The sequence below is a fragment of the Fusarium falciforme genome, chromosome 1 (assembly GCF_026873545.1).
Source record: "Fusarium falciforme chromosome 1, complete sequence".
Lineage (NCBI taxonomy): Eukaryota > Fungi > Ascomycota > Sordariomycetes > Hypocreales > Nectriaceae > Fusarium > Fusarium falciforme.
This window is the reverse complement of record NC_070544.1, coordinates 953,678-974,234: the sequence shown is the minus strand read 5'-3', so window position 1 is coordinate 974,234 and position 20,557 is coordinate 953,678. Positions and strand designations below refer to the sequence as shown.

General features: G+C 51.4%; 7 protein-coding genes across 7 annotated transcripts; 3 read left to right on the top strand and 4 right to left on the bottom strand.

Moving 5' to 3' along the window:
• Positions 1 to 4,786: 4,786 nt before the first annotated feature.
• NCS54_00022800 (Hypothetical protein) lies at positions 4,787 to 6,328 on the bottom strand (the record flags this gene model as incomplete). The annotated part of the gene is made up of 4 exons (XM_053145883.1): positions 4,787 to 5,505; positions 5,555 to 5,782; positions 5,829 to 6,046; positions 6,096 to 6,328. The coding sequence occupies 4 exons, from the start codon at positions 6,326 to 6,328 to the stop codon at positions 4,787 to 4,789; spliced, it is 1,398 nt and encodes a 465-aa protein (XP_053001858.1).
• Positions 6,329 to 7,806: 1,478 nt separating this feature from the next.
• On the top strand, positions 7,807 to 8,649 carry NCS54_00022700 (Hypothetical protein; the record flags this gene model as incomplete). The annotated part of the gene is made up of 1 exon (XM_053145882.1): positions 7,807 to 8,649. The coding sequence occupies one exon, from the start codon at positions 7,807 to 7,809 to the stop codon at positions 8,647 to 8,649; it is 843 nt and encodes a 280-aa protein (XP_053001857.1).
• Positions 8,650 to 9,024: 375 nt separating this feature from the next.
• NCS54_00022600 (Protein SDA1) lies at positions 9,025 to 11,350 on the bottom strand (the record flags this gene model as incomplete). Its single annotated transcript, XM_053145881.1, has 3 exons — positions 9,025 to 11,164; positions 11,218 to 11,253; positions 11,304 to 11,350. The coding sequence occupies 3 exons, from the start codon at positions 11,348 to 11,350 to the stop codon at positions 9,025 to 9,027; spliced, it is 2,223 nt and encodes a 740-aa protein (XP_053001856.1).
• An 851-nt stretch (positions 11,351 to 12,201) lies between these two features.
• NCS54_00022500 (Hypothetical protein) lies at positions 12,202 to 12,591 on the bottom strand (the record flags this gene model as incomplete). The annotated part of the gene is made up of 1 exon (XM_053145880.1): positions 12,202 to 12,591. One exon carries the CDS (start codon positions 12,589 to 12,591, stop codon positions 12,202 to 12,204), a length of 390 nt encoding a protein of 129 aa, XP_053001855.1.
• A 416-nt stretch (positions 12,592 to 13,007) lies between these two features.
• NCS54_00022400 (Actin-related protein 2/3 complex subunit 3) lies at positions 13,008 to 13,790 on the bottom strand (the record flags this gene model as incomplete). Its single annotated transcript, XM_053145879.1, has 3 exons — positions 13,008 to 13,184; positions 13,253 to 13,648; positions 13,785 to 13,790. The coding sequence occupies 3 exons, from the start codon at positions 13,788 to 13,790 to the stop codon at positions 13,008 to 13,010; spliced, it is 579 nt and encodes a 192-aa protein (XP_053001854.1).
• Positions 13,791 to 14,723: 933 nt separating this feature from the next.
• Positions 14,724 to 16,239, top strand: NCS54_00022300 (Hypothetical protein; the record flags this gene model as incomplete). The annotated part of the gene is made up of 2 exons (XM_053145878.1): positions 14,724 to 14,737; positions 14,829 to 16,239. The coding sequence occupies 2 exons, from the start codon at positions 14,724 to 14,726 to the stop codon at positions 16,237 to 16,239; spliced, it is 1,425 nt and encodes a 474-aa protein (XP_053001853.1).
• Positions 16,240 to 18,571: 2,332 nt separating this feature from the next.
• NCS54_00022200 (Carboxylic ester hydrolase) lies at positions 18,572 to 20,311 on the top strand (the record flags this gene model as incomplete). Its single annotated transcript, XM_053145877.1, has 1 exon — positions 18,572 to 20,311. One exon carries the CDS (start codon positions 18,572 to 18,574, stop codon positions 20,309 to 20,311), a length of 1,740 nt encoding a protein of 579 aa, XP_053001852.1.
• Positions 20,312 to 20,557: the final 246 nt, after the last annotated feature.

Here is a 20,557-nt window from a genome sequence, read left to right as displayed (position 1 = left end):
TATTAATTGCGGGTATTGTCGGTGGTCTGTTCCTTGGTATCGGTGAAAAAAACGAGGACAAGAGATGCTAGAGCCTCTCGCCGAGCCCTCGTGGGAGCTCTTCGCAACCTCATCGGCCAGACAGCAGATCTCCACCTTTGCTTGGCCGTGGGCACGCGCACGATTTCCCGACCGGGAGAGTCAAGGGGAGCATCAAAGAGAAGAGACCTGGAGCAAGAGGAGAAGCACGCGACTCGTGCCCTCTTTCGGCCAAGAGACCTTAGACGAAACGCCAGTCGGATAGAAAGCGAACCAATGGGGACTGCACCATGCATTGGATCTCTCGGTGCCCTAATGGAGAAGTGGCAGGGGAACGGCTTTGCAACCATGGACGAAGACCGAAGAATCTTTGTTGGTGGTGGAGAAAAAATGTGAAAAGAGACCAACTCTATCACGGATAAAGCCAAGACGCTTGTCTAATTTGGGACTAGATCAGGGTGGCTTGCGGATAGAGTGCACGGACCATACCTTCTTTCCAACAATGCGGATCGCCACCTTTGGCCAATGAGAGGCAAGAATCTCACCCACGTGTAGAAGATTGATGAAAGATTGGCTACTGGGGCCTTGAAGGGGCTCAAAATGCGCGTGAGGTCGAGGCCCCATTCCTCGTACTCTTGCACTCGCTTCCGTCATTCCACTAACAGAGTCACACTAAAGCTGAGTGCCGCCATGATACGGTCGCATCCTACTCGCAAACGAAGATACCTACGGGGTCCCTCACACGGGCTCAACCACCCAGATTGCGCGTCTCGAGCACGTTGCGGCAACGACAACTGCTACGCTTCCATCAGCTCCCCGTGCTTTTTCTCCCCGCTGGAGCTCCATCAAGGCGATTCATGGCACCTTACCATGTAGGAAGTCTAGGCGTTTATCCTTCCCATCTGCCGAAACCACTAGAACCGCAAAACAAGCAGTGATGAGAAAACTTTGAATCTCGAAATAGAACGGAAAAGGTTTGAGAATTAGTTCAACTGCTACGTCCTGCCTGCGACATGTCGTCGCAACAAACATTGTCAGAGGCACCTCGAATGCAACCCACCGCCCGCATCTCTTCACCCCAGCTGAAGCTTTCTCCACCATCGCGGAGCACACTCGTTTGCCCTGTTTTCTCGTTGCATCATCTCTTCCTCGGCCGACTTGTCGGTATCCAAAAGCAGCATAGCATTCTAATCCGGACACACACCTCTGATATTACACCCCCCTTTTGTCCAGAACATCCATGTTCTCGTCGATTATCTTTTATGCGAAAAACGCAATTCTCTCTGTTTGATACATCTGCCGATCAATGAAGACATGAGACGTTGACCCAAGACAGTCGAGACGCGGCAAAAAGCTTTGTGGGGGGCGCGCAAGCTGTTTACGTGGTGATCGACACGGCCGCGTTTCGAGATGTCGGAAGAAGAGTGTTCCTAAAGGTTGATCATCCTTTTTTTTAGTGACACCTTCTCGAAACTGCATTGGAATAGAGTTAAAAAAGACGCGCAATCGAGGTTACACCGTGAATGTCCATTTTCCAAGGATGATGCTTTAAGGTGTCAAACACTTGTTTCGTCAGCTCGTCGATCAACAAGCTCCTGAGGAAACTGCCTCGCCTTGACTTCCCTCGCGGCATATTCGTATAGGAGACCAGCAAAGAGGTCAGCTCACTATCCAGAGCTACAACGAAAACGCTCACCGGGGAGCATGGGTACGCGGGCGGAAAGGGCCCGCCCGCGTTCGGTGAGCCGCTTCCCGACATAGCATCTCGACTGGGAAATGGCTCGCATGATCACCAACGCCGTGCTCCATCATCTTCAGCCCGTTTATTACGCGCAGGTTTAGCGAGCGGGATCCCCGCTGTCGTCCGGGAATGAGCAGGACGAAGCAGAGGGTCTTTGTTCTAGGGCTTGGGGTGCAGGAGGCGAGTGTTGAAGCTATCAAAGCCCACGTGCGCCTGTCATTGGCTGAGGCTCGCTTATAGAAAGTCAAGGATGGAGAACCATAAGTGGCAAGACTCTCTCGGAGTAGGTTCAATATTTCCTTTGCCTCTGTCGGGTTGTCGGACATGTCCTGTTTGGATCATTTCAGCCGTCTCGAACGATGTGTGTTCTTTCAGGCAACCTGGGACTACTCGCCACTCCCACGTGCTGGATGTCATAGTGTCAGCTCGAGATGATTCTTCGGAATATCCAGTGTCGGTCCCTTGGCGCCCAGAAGACTTGATTGTTTGCCTTCGGTCTTCCCGCAGGATTCTCGCCAGCAGTCCAGAGCCCGGATGAGTGTCTTTGAATCCTTCGACTTCTTGGTCGATTCGAGACCAAGACGAGTCGACGCCTTCTCCTGATGGCAAGGCACACTCTCAGACGCACAGAAGCCTTGCTTAACACGAAAACACGGTTCAAATCCTTGAGTCGAGACTCAGGGGTAGTGTTCAAACCTCTGTGGTCCTGTCAGCAACTGAATCGGCAACCGTACCTCGAACATATGGATATCCCATCCAACTCGCGCCCCTCGAATTCCATTTCCGACCGATAACCCATCGAGACACATAATAACTAAGAGTGTGCATATCGGAACTTTAATAAGCTAGCAGAGAAGAGGTGCGCAGAGCCCTTGAGAGGAAGCCTGTTTTCACTTCCGGAGTGAAAGCCACCAGAATGCCATTTCATCTTCAGGACCCTCGAAGCCATGGCTACTTATCAATGGCGATTTCTCGAATGAAGAAGCATTCCCCGAGCAATCTTTATGGGTATCAAGTTGCCACTAGCCCAAGGCTTGCTCGAGGTTGAGGTAACTCGGCCCCTGAACAACATGCCGTTGAGATACGTTAGTCTGCGTCGAGCTACATCGAGCTGCTCCAGGCTCATCTGATTGTCGCAAGCTTCCCACTACCAGTTGATGTGTTCTGTACATGTTGAAAATGGTGTCGAAAATGGGCCAGGGTCATCCAACCTAACTAATCCGAGGGTTTATGACCAAATTCGCTGTCCATCGGACCTCTGAGATTGGTGGCCTAAAAAGGTTATTATTCTAACAAACGAATAATTTTCGACGGATTTTGATGGCTTGCTCCATCGACAGCTATATATCGATCGACGTCGAGAACCGTTGTCTTCACAACCATCCAGTTTCATTAACAATATCCTCGACCCTTTGCCATCGAGCTGCTGATCGTGGAGGGCAATCGGGTCTAACGCAAGATAGGTTCGTAAGCCTCTCAAAGGAATAAAATGGACGCTCAGTTGGTGATTCAGAGGCATATCGTTGTCCTTTGTATAAGGCTTTCGGGTGCAGCCCATGTTACAAGACGCCATGTTGTCACTCGTCGAACAGGCAAGCCGTCTCTGTACAGCTGGCTTTCTCCTATTTAATTCGTCCTATTTAACTCGTCAGCCTAACAACAGCCAAGCGCCTAACTTGCCTCGTAGACATCTATGCCGCACACAGCACAGGCCCACGTGCTCTCCTACTGGTCTTGGAGTGTATCCTAGTTCTTCAAGTCGGCGACTCCTATCCTTAGTGCCTTGAGATCTTGGCGATTCATCTGCCAAGAAAACTAGATCAGTTCCTGCGTCTTGGGATGCGGCCGTGACAGGGTCTTTGTCGTGCTCGCTTGGGCAGAGAAGCCACCTCGAGCCTCGGTATGCAAAACATGCAAGTCATGGCATGGGCCAGTCTGACCCCTGAGCGGCAGACACTCCTCCAATACATGTCGAATGTCTCATAGCACCGTTTTTCAACCTAACCACGCAACTCCTTAGAGTGATTTTATCTATTCTAGATGTTCAATACTTAGGATTCCATTAATCCATTATGATTGTGTGGTGTTGAACACAAAGCTGGTGATGGATTCTCTGTTCTATAGGGTAGGAGAGGCGACGACCATAATTCGCAATGTGACACGAGGGAACCTGTACAATTATGAAAAAAATATCGTAATAAAGGTAATAGAAGAGCCATCATTGTTTTATGGTAGGGCTATATTTGTAGCAGCTAAAGTGTTCAAGGTAGAAAGAACCTCGGTGGAAGAACATATCTTGTAATACCAATTGAAAGGAGACGCAGATGCGATGATCGGCTGTGTTAGCACTTATCATGTGCTTCGCTTAGATGAATTATCTAAATGAGTGTAAAAGTGGCATTGACAATCAATAATACATGGACCGAAATCACCAAGAGTACAGGGTTCGCTGTTTTATTAAAGAGTGTCACTCTCGTAGGCACAATTCCAACAAATGTCTCCCAAGTTAATTGACACTATACAGTATGGAGTACTTGCGCAGTTTTCTTATCCGCTCTCCGTACAAGACCCGCTCGGACAGTTTACGCGTCAGTGATTAGCTCGCTTATTTAGCGGCTGTCTCGGCACGTGCTCTGCCGGCAACCGCATCGCGCTAAACACCAAAAACTCTTCCAAACTCCACCAAGTTTTCCCCATCACCATAGACCCCATTTCGAAGCCGACGTTTCAACAAACAACCACAGCGCGTGATTGGTTTAGTGGTAAAATTCTCCGTTGCCATTCGTGTAACGTCGGGGAGCCCTGGGTTCGATTCCCAGATCACGCATTGCTCTCGCAGCAGAGCATCTCTAGCGTAATTGGTTTAGTGGTAAAATTCTCCGTTGCCATTCGAGCAGCGTCGGGGAGCCCTGGGTTCGATTCCCAGATTACGCATTGAGAGACGCGGAGACGCGTCTTTAATCTTTTGCAATTCATTCTTTTTGTTCCTATCGTGTTCTGAGCGTGATATGTGACATGATACGTCCCTCAGGCGATTGTCGTGGCAGTCTCCTTCTCCTCCACACCACCCTGAATCTTCTCTTCATCCAGTGTTCGACCGTGAAGACCGATGTCGGCTTCGTAAAACGAGTCGACAACCTTCTTGTAATTGGGGACAAAGTTGACGCAGATTGGATAGGACCAAGCGGCCACGAAGAACATCATGGGGACAACCAAGCAGATGCCAATCCCATGCTTATCTGCAACTGCTCCCGTCAATGGGGGAACACAGGCACCGCCGACAACGCCAGCAACGATGAAGCCACTTCCTCGTTTGGTGTGTCGTCCAAGACCCCTCATGCCAAGAGCAACGATGGTGGGGAAGCAGATGGACTCGAAGAATAGGACGACATATAAGAAGGCGACACCTGCGTCCTGGTGATGAACGATGGGAGGACCAATGAAGACGATACACATGGTCAGAAACACAAAGAAGATCATCCTTGGTTTGTAGTACTTCATGAGGAAGCTGCCAAAGAATCGACCAACTGCGAAGCCTGCCTGGGCACCAGCAAAGAACTTGGCACCATCTGAATCTGTCGTGCCGGGACGGGTTTCGACGGCGTAGTTGATGAAGAAGCTGGCGATGGCGACTTGAGCGCCAGTATAGCAGAACTGGGCAAACGACGCGTGAAATAGCTTGTACTGTTTGATGAAGGGCTTCGAGTCTGCCTCCGAGTTTGTCTCCTGAGCCTGGAAAGCCATGTCTGACGGGTGTTAGCTGACTTCACAAACTGTAATTCGATATTGACATACCCGCATCAGTAATCTCAGGAATCTTGGACAGAAGGAAGCAGACAGCTAGGATGAGCACGAATGCGGCGATGGATATGTAGACCCATTGTACATTGGCCAACGCCTTTTCATCGTCCAGGTTATTGAAGAAGACGTATGAGCCGAGCACAGGGGCAATAACGGTACCGATTCCATTGAAGGCCTGGGAGATGTTGATGCGGATTTCGGAGTATCGAGGTGGGCCGCAGACTTCAGATGTCAGATGAGTATGAGAAGAGGATCATGATGAACTTACCAGTGATGAAAGGGTTGGCAGCCGTCTCTAGGGAGCCAAGGCCGTTTCCAATAATGAAGATTGATGCGCAAAAGCCGCCAAATGACTTTGCCTTGATACAAGGAATAGCAATCAAGGCACCAATAGCATACAAGCACAGTCCCCAGATGAAGACAGCCTTGTACGAGTAGTGTCGGAGAATCCACGCCGCATGGCCCAGCGATGCCAGAGGGTAAGCCCTGATCAGGTCAGCCATGAGAATCTTTCTCCCGATAATACTCTGCCTACCCAAAGTATGCCGCTTGCAGTCCAGCCGAGCGAGCACGGTTGATATCCAGAGTCACCTGGAAATGCTTGTTGAGAGTGTCGAGGAGACCATAACTGAAACCCCACAGGAAGAAGAGGGTAGTTACGAGTGAGATGGGCCAGATGGATTCTCGTAGGGAGAGCTCGGCGGCCTTGGTCACTCGATCATCAGAGACCTTGAGTGAGCGGTCCTTGATGAACTTTTTGAAGCCCATGGTGAAACTCGTGACCGGTACACTTTGTAACACAGCGGTTCACCGAACGTTGAGGAGTAAAACCAACGGGCGAAAACAAGCAAATGGCAAGCGGGACGGGGCGGTTATTTCATCAAACCCCCGACTCAGCGCAGCCGTTCCAAGCATGACCCTTGCGTGTCTCGGCAGGTACAGACCCGAACTTCGGGCAATCTTTCGGTCAATTTGGCTGGCCCATGTTGGTGATACTCGAAGGCGGAACCGCAAGAACCAGTCTCAAGGAAGAGGATGGTGGCATCAAGGTGAGGAGGGGGTCCACGGGGTGCACCCCATGGGGAAAGAGAAATGTCATTCGGGTGTATCAGGACTCCACATCCCGATGCCCCGAAATCGTTTGTTTGACTCGCGAAAGAAGCCTGTTGGAGAAAAAACCTGGGGGAGCGGAGCGCTTGCTGCGGGGTGAGGAGGGTGAGTAAGGGTGGTTGATTGGTGAGAGGCACGGGCTATTTGAAGTTTCAAGGATGTGGCTAACTTGCTCGATGCAATGATAGCCCGAGGGAGTATGTGTAGAACCTTGGAAGTGTCAGGCCTTGAGAGGTTGCGGGGTGGTTTCGATTTGGGGATACCTCGTGTGGCGCCATGTTGTGGGTGAGAGAAGGAGGCGTTGGCTGCTTTCGCCTGGAGAATTGATTGTGTGTAGTCGGGATATATCTTGGGTCATTATTGAACCGTCGGGTATTATTGTATTGACTGATGTTGTTTTGAAACCGGGATACGACTCAGGACCTTTGTTAGACCCAACTCAAAGCGAGTAAGCTATGCTGCATGCAGCGCGTCTCATGTAGATCATCACAAACCTCGGCAGTTTCCATTTCTCTCCGTTTTCTGGAATGCGGGGATGAGAATCGCCAAACCCTTGGGAGAACGATCCCCCGCAGGTTCTCTTCCTCAAGCTCGTCTCGTGATACAGACCTCTAAGTGTAGGGCACGTTGCATGCAGCTGTTTACCCTTCCTGGTGGTGAACACCGGGTTGGTCGTGTAGAATATCTTCATCATTCGTCCTTATTTAACCGGATGGCTTCCTTGTCCCGGGACAAGACCTTGTGCATGTCTCGTTCTTCGCATAATCCATGTCGACTCGGCCACGCGGCATAAATTCTTCGCACTAGTCTTGCCTAACCGCGTACTGTCAAATGCCGTACGATGAGGGGGACAAGACGTCATAGGCTCTCTACCACTTGTTATTGGCATTTACTTCTGTCTCCGGGATAGGCTTCATGAAGCGCGGTGTCTGTAATTGAGATGGTAGGTGAAACACGTGAGGGGGATACATTGTGGCGCAAAGAGATGTTATGCTAAGGCGTTGATCGCAACAAAGTACAGCCGATGTGACCGTGATAAATCGGAGGTTAGTGATAGGTTAATGTCACTTCAATGAATCTGAACGTCACAGTAGAATCCCCTCGTCTATAAACCTTCGATTCACCGTGGTCCTCCGATGAATCGGATCAGTATACCTCTCACCTTGTCATTATTGCAGAGGAGTTTGGTTCCTCGTGGCCTGAGGAGAGCATCCCTTGTCCAGGATCTGCAATACAATGCATGTCAGCATGCTCGTCTCTCAGCATCATCCAAAGATGGCAGGTCGCAACAGAAGACCTCCGTGACAGTTGAACCGAAGGAGCTTGACCAAGACGATCAATATAGCAAAAAATTCTCATTCGGTGAAAGCTTCCTACAAGCACTCGGTCAAGTTTATCAAGACACCAATGAAACACAGCTATCACCAAATCAACTGCAAGAGATCGAAACCGAAGCTATCAACATTATGAAAGATGTTGGCGACCCTGGAGGCTCAATGTCTCGCACCATCAACTACGAGTTCATGGCATACATGGTCGCGCCATACCGCGTCCTCAAAGCCAGTGGCACTTCTTTGCCCCAAATCCGTCGTCTCCTGGAAGAATCGCTCCAACGAACCTTGGCCTGGTCATCACAAATAGTTCGCGAGCAGCTCGACTCTTCACCCGACGCATTTAAAAGCCTCGTGCAAGAGTCCAAGGACAAAGAACAGAACTTCTACCAGGAACCTGACTTCAGGCTTCGACGAGCTCGAGACGAGCCAGATTCTTATAGCTTGGAAGTACATCAATGCTGGTATATGGATACTCTGCAGCGTCTTGATGCGCGAGAGATTGGTCCGAGTTTCTGCTCCTTTGATAGGAGCTGGTACGATCCCATTGATCCTGGTCGGCATGGCGTCAAGTTTACTAGGCCAAGCACTATCGCTCAGGGTGCTGATCGATGTAGGTTCAACATTGATCGTGTAAAGAAACAGTAAAATGATCCTATTGTTCGGGGTGTGTGGTGTGACGGCAAGGAGACTGGGAAGTGAGCCTGTATGTATGTGTATTGTGTAAGTTGTGTAGTTTCTGACATCTCCTACTCAGTTCATTTGGCTTTTTAGGCCTGGGAAAATCTGATCAAATATGGCTGCGCTAGGAAGGGGTGCCATCGCTTCTTAAATTACTTTCCTTGTACAATAAGAACCTCCCCTATTCAAATACCGTCATCATCACAGAACCCAGGGTTCCCAACTTCAACTGAATCAACAAGACCGAGATCGAATGCAGAGAAAAAGAAACAAGCAGTTGATATCGTCTTTGAAACAAGCGCTTCATACGTGACTCTATGTCTACCAATCCAAACCCCCTTTTTATGTTCCGTTCCTCCTGCGACCTCCCCTGGTACTCCTCTCCACGTGCCCTCTGAGCACCTTTCTCGTCTCCACCAGACTCCTCTTGTGCTTGCTCTTGGCCTTGCCCATGGTCATAAAGATGTTCTTCTTGCGCTCCTTCTCCCTGTTGCTTGTACTCTTGCCTGAAGCCTGCAGCTTGGACTTGCGGATCGCCTGTGTGCTCTTGTGCTCGTCGCGGTCTGGCTTGCCTTCCTTGGCGAGAGCAACGCGCTCCTCCTTGGTCAACTTGCGCAGACGGGCGGGTGCCTCGATCTGCTCGGCCGTCAGACCGTCATCAATATGTCGCTGCTCCATCTCCTGGCGCTTCTTTCGGTTGCCCAATGCCTTGTCAATGGCGGCGGATGTTCGAAGCTCCTGAAGCTTGGCTAGATCGGCGGGTGTGAGGATGGTTGTTGTCGCGAGCTTAGAAATGCGCTCAATCTCAGCCTCCTTCTCCTTCTTATCCTCGTCATCATCCTCATCGTCCGAATCATCATCACCTGTCTTTTGCTTCTTAGACGCAGGCTCATCCTCCTCCTCATCTGAAGAGTGATGGACATCAATCCAGCCACCCGAGTCGCTGCTGTCATCAGAGTCAACCTCCCACTCATCAGACTTGAAGCCGTCGTCCTCTTCGTCCTCATCGCTTCCAGCCTTCTCGGGAAGACCCTTGGCGACTCGCTTGCGGATTTTTTCCTCCTCCTTCCACTTCGCCAGGAGTTCCAGACCTTCGATACCACCAGCATCTTCCTCGCCATACTTGCGTTGGGCCTGGATGCCAGCCTTGAGGTTGATGGTGGCATCCTTGCCACGATCTCGCTTCTTCAGAAGCTCAGCACCCACTTCTCGGTAAAGCGAAAGAAGACCCTTGGCAGCCATCATGACACCCTTGTCCTTGCTCTTGCGGTACTGAACCAAATCTTGTAGTAGGGTTTCAGTCATGGCTAGGGGTTGTCGAGCACAGATTTCACGAATCGAGTTGAGACCAGCGGCTGCGACCTCTGCGGCAGAGGCTTCCGAGACAAACTCGTTCGCAATCTTCTGAATAAGAGGCTCCAAGACATCAGGAGGCACCAGGTTGTGCACTGCCTGAGCCAAGGAGGCCAGGAATGATGTGACAGACTGCTGCCGGGGAGTAAGGAACTTGATGAACCAGGAGTAGAGTGACACAATCGTGAGCTTGTGTAGACCGACGAGTCGTGTCACCAGCTGAGTGACTAATAGCTTCGTATCCAGGGACAGCTTTGCTTTGGTGTTTTGTAGGTGCTTCGAGAAGAGCTGCTCAGCAAAGGCCTGGGGGTCGTGGAGGAGGTGAAGAGCAGAGAAGTTGAGGGGGTGAGGCTTGTCCTTCTTGCGCTCAGCACGCTTCACCTTGTCAACAGCCCTCTCATAAGCCTTTTTCGTCTTCTTGGTCTTCTTGTTGATTCCAATTTGATGCCTGACCTGGCTGAGGTCGATATCTTCGTCACTGCTCTCGTCCTCAAGCTCTTCTCGCTCCTTGTCTCCGCCAAGGAAGAAGCGCGTCGCACCAACCACGACCTTCTCATTGTCGGACAAGCACGCTTCCTTCATTACATCGACGGGCTTTGAATCAGTCCAGAATTGCCGCTTCCACATCTCACGGGTGATCTTGATGGCCCAGATGGCTCGGGGGGAGGACCGGTCGGCGGTGACGAGGTTGTAGAGGACGGTCTGGATGGTACGGTTAAGAGGGTGGTTGATGGACTTGGTGTTGGAGTTTCGCAGATCGCTCAAAATCTTTTGAAACAACACCTCGCGCAGGGTCTTGCTCGGCGACGACACGAGAATCGGGAAGAGCGTGGTGAGGACGCTGGTCGAGTCGATAACCTCTTTCCGTCGGAGAAGCACCAAGCTTCCCACGATCTTTTCCCGCAGCTCAGGGTGTAGAATGACATGATGCTGAGTTAGAATGGCCTTGAGATCATCGGCGAAAGTCGCCGTCTCCTCCTTGTAACAATCGGCGACGTGGGCGATCAGATCGATAATGTTGTGAAAAGATTCGACCGAGTCAGCGGTTGCGGTCGCAGGGGACACGAGAAAGATCTCGCGCTGCGCCTCATACTGTTCCCATTGCTTCAGAAACTCCTCTTTGTACGATCTGGTATCTCGAGTTAGCGACAATGACCTTCTCACGGGAACTTGGTGACCGACTTGGGATCGCGACGGATCTTCTGCTGCAGACTCGCGCTGTGACTTGTTAGCCAAGAAACTGCGGGGAAGATACGTTTTCAACATACAAGTCAGCGTCGAGCTTCTCGAGGGCAGCGACCTTGCGTTTGACCATGGTGAAGTCGGGCGCAATGATTTGGTCGTTGCTGTTGTCTTGATGCAGCAGTCGCTCAGTGGGGGGAACCTTTTGCAGGAAGAAATTTTGGGAATTTCCTGGCTGATAAGATAAGCATCTCTTGGCGCGGAATTTGGCCGCGATTTGAACGACTTCACCTCCAGTGTTGAATTCTGATAAAACGAGAGCACGTAATTAATCTGACTGAAATAAATCAGAACTTTATCTATGGTCTTTGAAGATTATGTCAGTTTATTCCTAAAAAAAATGTTGCAAAGAGATAATTGTTTGGCGACGTTTGACGAGATCTACTGAAGCCACGCTTGACGTTCACTCAGACGAGACACCAGAACATTCAAGAGGGTCACCTAACTCCCCTCAAGCATGAGAAATAAATTTATATAAAATAATCAGGGATAAATTCAATACTTTAGAGTTCCTTTGCCTATCCTAATTATAATTTGAATACTATCTTTAAGGGAGGATAAGCTACAGGGGTTGTTGTACTGGCGTCTCCTTTCCTCGACCCGGATGACATCCATAACAGGAATCACTTTCGAAGACTTGTGCAAGAAACGTCATTGTGGGCATTTCGATGCGATTGAGCCTTGGCAGACAACTCTCGAGCTTGTAAATAGGTCATAATCCCTCATCCATCCAGGAGTCCATCCATTTCACCTTATTCCACGCCCACTTCCCTCCCTCAAGTTGAACATCCTTCACCCAGTCTCAGGGCCACAATCCAGAAGATCAAGTTGAGTCGAGAACACCGGATTGAATTTCGAGATCTTAAATCGCAAGGGGCTTCTAGGTTGTTTAGGTCTTATGTGTTCGTCAGGAAGATGGTCATCTTAGAGAAGGACTGGGAGGGTGAACTGTACCTGGACGGTCTTCTCCATCAGAATGATGGTGTTTTCAGGATCTAGCTCCTCGATAGCATCTCTGAGTAGCGGTTCTACGTCGCGAGCGTTATCCGGGCCTTGCTCGAAGTCGACCACAGTCTGGAGCCGGTCGTACAAAGCAGACAGGGCGGGCATCTCCTCCTTGATGTGGTTTAGAGTTGCGGGTCGATGGGGGGCTGGATGCGCAGTAGCCTTGATTTCTTCTGGGCTTTTCATGACATCTTCGGCGGAGAGACCGGCGCGTTTGCGAGCGCTAACGAGGCCCTTGTACATGGAGACCATGAGGTTCAGGAGGCCCTGCTCATCGGTCTTGGCCCATCCTCCCTGAAACCCAGGCATTTCGGATGATTTTGTGTTGAATATTCGCTGTTTGCTATGTGTTTGAGTGAGAGTCGGATTTATGAGAAGAGTGCATCATCAAGTCAAAGGACGAGAGGCTGTTTGATATCCTGTCGGTTGGGACATAATCAGCGCCTGCTGGAAACAGTTAATTGAACATCAACAATGGGGCACTGAATGGGACATGGACAATAGAATATCAACAATAGAATATCACTGCATGTTGCCCCTCAATAGAACCAGGACCTGCGTTAGCCCGGTTCAAGAGAAACTTCCCATCTAGGTATGCAAAGCAGAATGCGAAATAAACGATTGGCTCACATGGGAAAAGATATCTTTTGCAAGGTGCCAGCTCTTCAACTTGTGTGCGCAATTGCACCCTTCTAATATTCAACCCCTATGCCCTCCTGTATCATCTACAGAGACTTGCCCATGAACTTTCTCTTGGTGAAGCTCAACCACCACTTGCTGGGCTTGGTCTCGTCCTCATCGTATACCCGGGCGAGTAACCGGACGGCCAGCTCCTGTCGAACCTGCGACAGGTACTGCTTCAACTGCTCAGCCTCTTGCCTATCCCGAGGTGGCTCATACATCTACAAAAACACGTCAGCATTCCAACACCTCCTGAGAACCGGAGCTCTTCTCCGCTCTTGCCACCCACCTGGTTAAGGGGCCATCCGGGGTCACCGGGAATGGCAAAGTTAAGGTCAAGAGCCAAATTCATAACATCCTTCTGGGCATCACGCAGAGACGCCTGAGGTCGGATCTGGGTCAGGCAGTCGCTAATGAACCAGATACCATAGACAAGCAGGCGGTCGGCGGGACCCTGGATCTCAAAGTTACGGAAAAAGGTGTTTGCTCGGAAGAGGGCAATGACCTCGTCGAGGATATCGTAGCTCTCGCTGTCCGGGTCGGGCGACTCGTTGGCCGGGAGAGGCGGCGAGGGAATCGGGAGGGTGTAGGCAGGACCGCGGGTCTTGGTGCGGAGTGGAAGGAGGGGGAAGTTGCCGATTAGGCGGGGGACGTTTGGGTCGGAGTTGAAGACGGAGTTGTATGCCTAGAGGAGCAGCATGGTTAGCTCTGAGGTCGTGGGTTGATATCGCGGGATGCGGAGACAGGAGGCGGAGGAGACGGGATGGCGGTGCGCATTCGTATAGAAGCTTTGGGGAAGCAATGCGAGCTTAGAGACGTACGGGCATCTTGAACAGCAATAGAGCTAATACGCTCAGTAAATGGGAGCTGTTTCTTTACAAGTTACTCGAGTTGGCGCAAGTTGTAAGAATGCGCTTCGTCACTGGCGGGGCTGCATGAAGCTGCTTGCTTGCTCACGAAGCTGTCGTCAATGGTGTGGGGCCGAGAGGTTGGCGCAGCCAAGTTGATGCCTTACCGAGCTGCCAGCTCTGTCACTCGTCGGATCAGGCCACAAGTCACGATCGTGGCGCAGCTCACCCACCGCCACGTCCCCCAAGTCTTAGTCACACTTCGGGGCCCATTTTGGATGGCTGCCTAGCACTTTTGCGAATACTCACGTGCACCCGTGCCTCATTCGCGCCGAGTCTACCCGCGTAAAGCACGGTGGCAACGCGCTTTTCTCTCCCCCCGCGTGCACACACCAATTTTTTTCTTACTGTACTCTTGGTGTATTGGGTGGGTACCACGTTGGGCCAGCCTTGGATCGAGCAGGGAAAAACGTGAGACGCTTTTGATGCAGCCTATTTCAGGGCTTGTTCACGCTCCCACGAGAAAAGGCAGCGCGGCCCGCCCATCGCGATTTGAGTGTCATCGATTTTCTCTTTCCCTCACTTCTCTCCTCCCTCCCCTCGCCCTGCACTTCCTCCCGGCAGCAGAGGGAAATCACTGTCAGCCTTTGATTGCCTATTTTTGCACAATCTCTTTTCTTATTGGACGCCGCGCCCTTCGCCTCAATCCCCCTTTTTTGCTTTTTGTCACTGTTTGACAAGGGAGGCGCCCGTGCCAGCCGCTAGTGATAGCTTGTCACTGGATATAAACAGGAAATCACTTTACGGCGCGTCGGTCGCGGGCAGAGGAGGACAGAAAGATCTGGTTCAGGCAACCAAAAAGGAAAGAGTCATCAAAGTCAAGCCAAGGGGGCAAATAGTCACCGTCAATCGATGCTACCGTTTGAGTAAGTACGCATCTCGCCCTTTCCTTTTACTTTCCCCAAGTGCATAACTACAAAGCCCACGCTCGCGAACTCCGCTCACCCCGCGCCATAGTTCCCTCTTCGGCAACAGCAGCTTCGTACATCAGCTGCGCTTTTTGGTGGACATGGCGACCTCAGGATCCTCGACGTCGTCGTCTTTTCTGTCGCGCAACGGCTCTTCTCCCGACTCGACGCCGTGCACGTCGCAAGCGCCTGTCGCAGCCGCGACCCCAAGAAAGAGGCGCCCACATCGCATTTACCGACCGGCGAAGAACTCACTCTACGACATCTTGCACCAGCACTCCGGTACATCGCTATTTGTGCGCCCCATCTGCTGGACTGATCAACATGCGCGACTCCTCGGCGCACGATGGGAGGAACTGCCTCCATGCGATACACCCCAACCTGTCGTGTCCCCCGGGACGCCACCCTCGCGAGGGCATCTGAGCCCATCCAACACCATCATCACGCTCAGCAACGCGCTCACGCAGATCCTTCTACCCGACTCGATGCATCCTATCCTCTCCTCCAACGCGGTCAAAACAGTTTTGATGACTTTGTGGCCTGAGGCCTTCAGCAAGCCGCATTATCTACCCGAACTGCACCTTTGCTTTGGCGGTCGTGTCTACCGGGATGCTGTGCGCGCGCAGATGATGTGGAATTTCCCCTCTGAGGAGTACAAGTCATCATACTCTTCTTTTAAATCAGTATCGACGCGACCTGCCGAATCTTTCAATATCTCGACACAGTCTAGTCCAACCCACAGTTCGGCCAATCTACCGATGATCTGCTATATCGGCAAGAGCCAACTCGCGTCGGTCCGGAGCAACCTTTTCCGCGTCGCATCAGGTCCCGGAAGATCATGGAACGAGCCTGTGTACCGTCTGCAGCAACTGAGGGCTCGCTTTCTCGTTCCGTCGAACTCCGATCATGACGCGCATTTCGTGGGCATCTTCCTCGGCATGGCGCAAAAGTACTTCTACCCTAGCCCCCCTATGACTGGCAGAAGAGACTCGCGACTGTCTCCTGGGCAAGGCATCCCGCCCTGCCCCAACTTCCGAGATCTCAAGTTGCGAATTCTCACCCATGACACGGACACTTCGGAGTTTATCGTTTACACGGGCTACGTGACAAAGGACTTTTTGAAAAAGTTCCACGATCCATTCAAGGCACCGCCTGATGATGATGATGCCGAGGTTACAGGGATCAAGATCGAATACACACGGGTTCCTATTTGGCCGATTCTAGGCCTACGAGAAAGACTTGGCAAGGCTTTGGGCCAAGATGTTGTCGGCGCTTTCAATCCTGACGAGATAGAAACCTGGGAGAAAGATCCGGAGAAGCAATCTGGCGGCAAGCGCAAGCGGGAAGTCCTCTCAGAAGTCATTAACAGCAGCTTCGAGGATGATTCTGACGACGAGCCGAACTTGGTTTCAAAGAAGCGCTGTCTGAGCGAGGGCACACCAGTGGGAGTGGTCATGTAAGATCAGGCTTTGGCAACAACACGGCGAGAGATTAATCATCCTCGGTTGGGTTTAACGGGAATATGGGGCATGGGCGGTACACTATGCATCGGGCGAAACGGTTTGCTTTACAACAAGACTATGCCTCACAGGCACTTGCATCGGTCGGCAACGGCGTGAGGAGAAGGCGGTCATTAGGTTACGAGCGTCACCATTGATTACAGGCTGGGTTATGACATGGTTATTACACGATAACGGAACGAACTGGTCCAGGGATGGACGGATGGACGGATGGTATGGAATGTTGAAGACATGTAGATATTATGCTTCTCTGTCAATGTTTTTTTGCAACACCTTATGGAGATGGTCAAGGACCTTATGATGAATTCACGAACATATTGACACGAACACCTTGTGTGCCCGCTCTTTCGGCCCTTCGGTGTGACTCCGATGCCGTTGACCTAACCTGATACTGAGAAGCCAAGAGTAAAAGGGCGCAACAAATCACTTTCTGTCCTCCACACCCATGTTAGTAGATGTTCAATAGTCCCATCCCCGCTTCTCGACTCGGCAAAGCGTTGTGATATCCATCACAACTAACTCCTTTGGATCGTCTTGATAGCTCTCCATGTATAACTAGACTGTCTATTCGATTGACAACCACGTGTTTATTCTTCTTGAGCAGTTCCACTCAACCTCGGGATGCTCCCTCATCACACCCATTCTTTCTTACTCTGCGGAGATTTCTCACGAGTCCCCGATGTACTATGTAAGCATCGGCAGCTTCATGGCGCCATATCCACACCCTCTTGACTTTCTCTGCAGGTGATGAAGTGGTTTCCGGTCAAGGATGCCATCGGACTGGCGAAATGAGTCGACTTCCGCGTTGCTGCGATGGGTAAAGAGGTTAGCGCTGCGGGGAATGAAGAGTGTCGATCGTGATGTTTAATGCGGTGACAGTCGCGACTATTGCCTCTTTTGTTGTTGATGGGCAGATCGAGAGGAGATAATCGGATTTCGCTTTCGCTTTCATTCCCGTCCAGGGGAGAGAGAGGATGGCACAGACCCAATACTACCGAATGCTGCGCTGTAGGTAAGGCTGAGGCAGCTCTACGTATCTGTTCAACGAGTGCAACTTGCGTTATTTTTACCTGACATTGAAGGACAAGGTTCTTTTCCGCTACCGCTCGGTTGGTTCGGGACAAGGGTTGTCGAGTTTGACAGTTTATAACAACGTTTCAATGAAACAAGATCTTCTCAGAGACTCTGATTTTTTTTTCCACCACAAGTATATCTCATGAGCTATTTCATCCGCTCTAAAGCTTTAATCATAGTAATACCATTTCTCATAAAATCGCTGTGGATGCCGGAGGTCAGTTGAGCTTCTCAGCACCCCGCCTTTCGGCTGCTGGTGTGGGTCTCCGGAGCCGGTTGTGGGTTGGGGAAGGAACCAGGGGCCGGGGTCCTGGTCGGCAGGTGCCCACTCCCTCCGTTCATCCCTTCCAATTCTCTTCCAACTTCGTCCCTCCCACCAACCTTTTCCAATGGAACCCTCTTGACCCTCCACCAACCAAATCACATTGCCGCGCGCCGTCCAGGTGATCATCGGTCCTCCGCAATCGCTCGTCGAGTGACGAGCTTCACCCACCCTCCATGAGTTCCCGTCGACCTCACCAACTCAGCTCTCCACGTGCCCAAGATGCCTGCCCGTACATGCACCAGCTCCCAAGGGATTGAGCTCTTTAGAGCTCGTGCCTCGGCCGATTGTCAACTTCAAAGTTAAAAAGCTGTCTGGCAGCTGCTCTTTGCTTTCATGTGCTCTCCCGCTCGGCGCCCAACCCCCGATCTACCCCGTGGGGAAGCGGGGACTCAACGGCATCTCATCGGCCTTGGACCTCGTTTTGGACTCGATGCCCCGTCCTAAGTTGTGATGGCTTCGTGCGGCCGCGGTAATGGCTTCCTGATTCGACAATTGAGCTGCGGAGACGCTCCGTGGGAACTGGACGATATGGCGGTGGGAGTTGATGTCGTCTAGGGTTGGAGCTCCAAGATGTGGTGGAGCAATATGAAAGACGATTTTCAGGTGAAGACCGGGGAGGATTGAACTATCCAGGTACAGTCGTTGACGAGTTCAAATTGAGCTCGTTTTCCTCCCTCGGGTTGTTCCACAGGGCCTCTGAGCTACCGGAAAGCATCGTCGCTTCATCGACCTCTTGCCTGTCAGCAGACTCATTCTGACCTGTCCTCGCGGCTGCTCCCTCAAGTAGTGCCGTGACCAGTCTATCTTTTACTGCCTATTGTGCTCATCTCAAGTCTTGAGCTTTGGATTACCTCACAAGCTTCAACCATCAGGATGAAGTTTCATAGCCTCATCGGTTTTGGCCTCATCACCGGCAGCTTGGCCGCTCCAGCTGCCGTGCCTGTTCCTCAGCCCGTTCCTCAGCCTGCTACTCCTGCCACTCTAGAGGAACGTGCCGCCAAGGTCACCGTTGCTGTTCCTTCCGGTACCGTCATCGGCTCCAGCTTGGGCAAGGTTGAATCTTTCAGGGGCATCCCCTTTGCGGACCCCCCTACTGGTTCTCTCCGTCTCAAACCCCCGAAGAGGTTGTCAAAGCCCCTGGGCAATTTTGATGCCTCCGGTCTTGTTGGCCCATCATGCCCTCAGATGTTTATCTCTACTGGAGCTGAGGATGTCATCTCAGAGTTCCTCTCCGACTTTCTGAGCATCCCCTTCCTCCAGGTCGTTACTGGACAAGAGGATTGTCTCACCATGACTGTTCAACGGCCTGTGGGCACCAAGGCCGGGGACAAGCTGCCTGTTCTCTTTTGGATCTTTGGCGGCGGCTTTGAGCTCGGCTCCAGTGCCATGTATGATGGCACTAGCCTTCTGGGTACTGGCATTGATCAGAAGCAACCTTTTATTTTCGTTGCTGTCAACTACCGTGTTGCCGGATTTGGCTTCATGCCCGGTGCCGAGCTTGCCAATGAAGGCAGCACCAACCTGGGCTTGCTAGATCAGCGCATGGGGCTTGAATGGGTTGCAGATAACATTGCGGCCTTTGGAGGTGACCCTGACAAGGTTACCATCTGGGGAGAGTCTGCTGGAGCAATTTCTGTGCTTGATCAGATGACTCTGTTCGGTGGTGATGCTGACTATAAGGGCAAGCCCCTTTTCCGTGGCGCCATCATGAACTCGGGTAGTGTCGTGCCAGCCGAGCCAGTGGACAGCCCCAAGGCTCAGGAGATTTTCGATACTGTTGTACAGAACGCCGGCTGCTCCAGTGCCTCCAACAGCCTCAACTGTCTTCGAGGTCTCCCCTATGACAAATTTTTGGACGCCGCCAACTCCGTACCAGGACTCCTTTCGTATAACTCGCTGGCTCTCTCCTATCTTCCTCGTCCAGATGGACATGTGCTCCCCGATAGTCCCGAAGCACTCATCGCGGCGGGGCGTTACCATGCGGTTCCTATGATCAACGGCAACCAAGAGGATGAGGGTACTCTATTTGCTCTTTTCCAGCCGAACCTGACCACTGCAGAGAAGCTTGCCGATTACCTGCAAGAGTTCTACTTCTCTGCCGCCAGCAAGACGCAACTTACCAGCCTCGTCAACTCGTATTCAAGCTCCATCACCGCAGGCAGCCCCTTCCGTACCGGTATCCTCAACGAGATCTTCCCAGGCTTCAAGCGACGTGCTGCCATCTTTGGCGATCTCGTCTTCACCCTTACTCGCCGACTCTTCCTTCAGACTGCCACGGACACCAACCCAGATGTCCCTGCGTGGTCTTACCTGGCAAGCTACGACTACGGAACCCCCGTTCTTGGAACTCTGCACGGCTCGGATCTTATTCAGGTCTTCTTTGGCATCCTGCCCAACAACGCCATGAGGAGCATCCGGACGTACTACTACAACTTTTTGTACAACCTTGATCCTAATGTTGGCGTTACAAAGTATGCCAATTGGCCCGAGTGGAAGGAGAGCAAGAAGCTCATGTGGTTCAAGTCTGCGAATGGAAATGACATTTTGAACGATGATTTTAGGCAAAACTCGTACAATTGGATTGCGAGCAATGTTGGCGTGTTGCGGGTTTGAGACATGATTAGGACTTGTGGATATGTCGGCGTACTTATCCCAGATGTTAGGATACTCTTGATATGAAGTGACGAATGAATGAGCAGCGAATTGGATTATTTCACTCTCCCTGGACGTGTTTATGGCTTAGTGAATAGTTGAGCTATAGGTGATGTCTTGCTGCTCCATGGATGGACAAGGTTATAAGTGAGTTCTTACAACGCAGTGCCCCCTCTAGTGGTCCAAGAAAAAAATAGCACACTTCGC